The sequence below is a fragment of the Frankliniella occidentalis genome, unplaced genomic scaffold, assembly GCF_000697945.3.
Source record: "Frankliniella occidentalis isolate FOCC.00 unplaced genomic scaffold, Focc_3.1 Scaffold199, whole genome shotgun sequence".
In the NCBI taxonomy this organism is placed as follows: domain Eukaryota; kingdom Metazoa; phylum Arthropoda; class Insecta; order Thysanoptera; family Thripidae; genus Frankliniella; species Frankliniella occidentalis.
Window position 1 is genome coordinate 227,176 of NW_026267325.1, and position 3,794 is coordinate 230,969.

The 3,794-nt window shown below is 45.1% G+C and overlaps 1 protein-coding gene across 1 annotated transcript; it reads left to right on the top strand.

Annotated features, from left to right (window-relative positions):
- The first annotated feature begins 2,440 nt into the window (after window positions 1–2,440).
- Window positions 2,441–3,322, top strand: LOC113214139 (uncharacterized protein K02A2.6-like). Its single transcript, XM_026433417.1, has one exon. It carries the CDS (start codon window positions 2,441–2,443, stop codon window positions 3,320–3,322), a length of 882 nt encoding a protein of 293 aa, XP_026289202.1.
- Window positions 3,323–3,794: the final 472 nt, after the last annotated feature.

Consider the following 3,794-nt stretch of genomic DNA (forward strand, 5'->3'; position numbering starts at 1 on the left):
TCTTATTTTGAAGGGATAGTTTTGACGGTTCTAATTATAACCGTTGTTCATGAGGTCTGATAGCTCGACAACAAGCTCACCCAAATATAAATCAATGTCACTTGGATCCTTGTTTCTACAGTAAATGCCAATGATGAATGGATCATCTTCTGACCCCACCAATTTTCCTAGTATAGGCCATTTTTTTTTTTTTTTAATCTTTTGACAGTGGCAGCCCATCCATATTTAAATCAATTTGAATCACACAATGTGACTGCAGATAATTTTCCAAATTCATTTCTGTGGTGGCACGATAGTTCAAAGAGACGTCCAGGGATGTGTGAAAGGATGGTCTATAAGTTCCAGCTGACTTTGTTTAATGAAGTCCAAAATAACGACAAGGCACACAAAACACAGGGAAAAAGTGACACTAAACCAAAGTAAAATTGTCTCTGACACAGAATTTCGACTACGGACACACCGATATAAATAATGACACACAGTCAGGTAATGGCAACACACGCATAATATCTTAAGTCGACACACGACTAACACACATCAGGAGACGAACTGACTAACAACGGAGCCGGAAGGGCGACAGGACAGAAAACAGACAAGAACTGGGTAGAGGTGAGCACAGTGCTCCTAGCGGCCGCGCGGGAAATATAACTATTTGAAATGAAATAGTATGGCTGTACCACATTCCACCACCCTCCCCGAAAAGAGAGGGACAAAAAGAAGACATTTTGCTTAAAAACAGAATGAGAAAATGAACAGTTAAGATAATATACACAAGGGCATACAGGAAAATGTACAAGTCGATGCTGGAAACAACCACTAAACTTTTTACAGAACATCAAAAAAAAAAATAAAAAAAAATACAGGTGTACATTAAATGAGAAAAATTATCGCAATTGGTGACTAGTCATGTCCACATCTTTGAGGAGCTCGGTGCTCTCTTGCAGAGCGTCGAAGACGAGGGGGCCAACCACTCGCGTAAGCCTGTGTACAGATGAGATGATTGCTGCTACTGGTCAATGCTTGAGTAAAGTCTGCAAAGCAACTGTTGAACTGCCCTTGCAATGCCACCCGACCCCGACCCGGACCCATAGGACTGGACACCGTCGGATTGGCCATCATGGAGCCGGCGTTTTCAACGGTTCCGTCGTCTGTCAGGGCTCGATAAGTACGATGCAGAAGGGCAACTCGATTTTCTCATTTACCTCATGGGGGACAAAGCTGAAGACATCATGAAATCCTTAGAGTTCATCCCACCAGAGAAGAACGACTGCGTCGGTACCCTTATCAAAAAGTTCACCATACCCTTCGGGGGTAAAATCAACGTCGTCTACGAGAGAGCAAGGTTTAACCAAAGATGTCAACAGGCCGGGGAACCAGTGAATGGTGTCATTGCTGAATTGTATAGCATGGGGGAACGGTGCAACTATGGAACCATGAAAGAAGAGCTTAACTATTTAGCAAGCTGGATGCAAAGTGGGTCTATTGGCAAGTCCAATTAAAGCCAGAGTGTAGGCACCTTACCACATTCATCACTCCTTTTAGTCGATTCCAATGGAAAAGGATGCCTATGGGATTAAAATCTGTACAAAAGTAGAAAAGTCAGAGCACTGCAGGGACTGGCAGGTGAAATTAACCATGTTGACGATGATCTAGTACGGGGCAGAGACAGAGAGGAGCACGACCAGCGTCTGCTTAAAGTTCTCCAAACATACAAGGCAGCAGGCATTACTCTCAACAAAAATAAATGTCAATTTTGAGTTACAGAGTGCAGCTTCCTGGGTCAACGTGTCTCTGCAGCTGGCATAAAGCCTGGAGAAGCAAAGATACAGGATGTCCTTGATATGCCTATCCCAAAGGACGAGACAGCCGTCAGGTCCTTTCTCTCTAGTGCAAGACACCATTTAAAGTTTGTACCAAGTTCATCGCAGTTACTCAAACCAATTAATGATTTGTTGGCAGGGGAGAAGAAATGAAGTGGACAGCAGCACAACTAAAGAGTTTTGAAGAGGCTAGGAAAGCACTGTCATCAGCTCAATCTCTGGCGCTGTTTAATCCCAAACTCCCCACACGAGTCACAGCAGATGCATCAGGATATGGCCTAGGTTGTCTTCGGCAACAACGAATGGGTGAGTGGAAACCAGTTCCTTTCGTTTCTTAAGTACTCTCAGATGTAGTAGAGTCGAGGTATGCCCAAATTGAAAAAGAAGCACTAGCTGCAACTTGGGCATGCGAAAAGCTAGGGGCATACCTAATTGGTCTTCCAAAATTTAAACTGTGTATGTGCACAGACCACAAACCTTTGCTTTCAATTTAAAGATACAAACCCATCAGTGAGCTTTCCACACGCCTCCAGAGATTTCGTATGAGATTAGTGCCATTCCGATATGTCATACACCATGTACCTGGTAAAACTATGCATGCTGCTGATACTCTGTCTAGAATGCCTTCTGACAGGAACGCGGGTGCACCTGATATCATTTCTGAAATCAAGCTCGAGGAAGCAGCGGCTGCTGAAATCCCTTCATCAGCCAAAATGTGGAATTCCATCAAAGAAGCTCAAGACAGAAACTCCACATGCAAACTGCTCCGTGAAGCAATTCTCCGTGGATGGCCAGAGGACCCCCAGCAGCTTCCTGTCGAACTTAAACCATTCCACCAGTATAGCGGTATGCTCAACATCCTGAAAGGAACAGTAATGTATCCCAAACGGTTTTTTATTCCAGTGGAAATGCAGAAGTCAATCATGGTGGAGCTACACCAAGGGCACCTAGGCGCCAACAAGTGCAGAGGACGAGCCCACGACACGGTCTGGTGGCCAGGTATTAGCAAAGTAATTGCCGAATACTTTGATAACTGTACAATTTGTAAAATGCACAGGAAGAATGCACCAGAACCGCTGGTTTCCTCTGAAATGCCTGAGCGACCGTGGCACACAGTCGGAATGGATTTTGCTGAGAGGGGCAGACGCAAATTTATCGTGGTAGTGGATTATTATTTCTCAGCATACATTGAAGTAGCAGAAACAACCTCTACATCCGCAGAAGATGTCATCCATAAGCTAATTGAAATTTTTGGCCGACATGGAATTCCAGCTGTAGTTACGTCAGATAATGGTCCACCTTTCAACTCATTTGCTTTTAGTAATTTTGCCTCCATCTGTGGTTTCCAGCACGTGACTAGCAGTCCCAAAGCACCATGGAGCAATGGAAAAGCAGAGGCAGCAGTGAAAGAGTTCAAGAAGATTTTGCACCTATGGAAGAAGGCCTCAGCCCTAGCCAATTGTAAATGGGGCAAAGTCTCCGTACCACATTGCCCTAACTAGAGGAGAAGTTACTGCCGGTCTGGCCTTCCCTAGAGAAGTTTAAGAGTCAAAGGAAAGAGCGGCAGGCAAAGCAAGAACTTGCATATTCAACGCCCGCCTCAAGGCTCGTCCTTTACCAGAGCTTTCACAAGGTGAGCGCATCTGGATCACTGATCACAAATCTTTTGCAACAGTTTCAGGCCAGGCAGACACTCCAATGAGCTATTGGGTGCAAACTGACTAGAGCCCCACACTCAGAAGGAATAGTGTGGTGTCCCGCCGAACACCTAGGTTGTAAGGGTTGCATACCCACCAGGGGTCTGCCAGAGATGTATGTAGACCAGCGCCACCTGTCGGTACGTTAGCTTACCACGTGACTGTTATGTGTCCGAGAGGCCAGTCTGAGCTGGACCGTCACCTGTAGCACTTCGGCGATAATAAACCAGTGACTTCAATAATAGTGTTTCCTTTCTACTAACGTGAAAACACTACA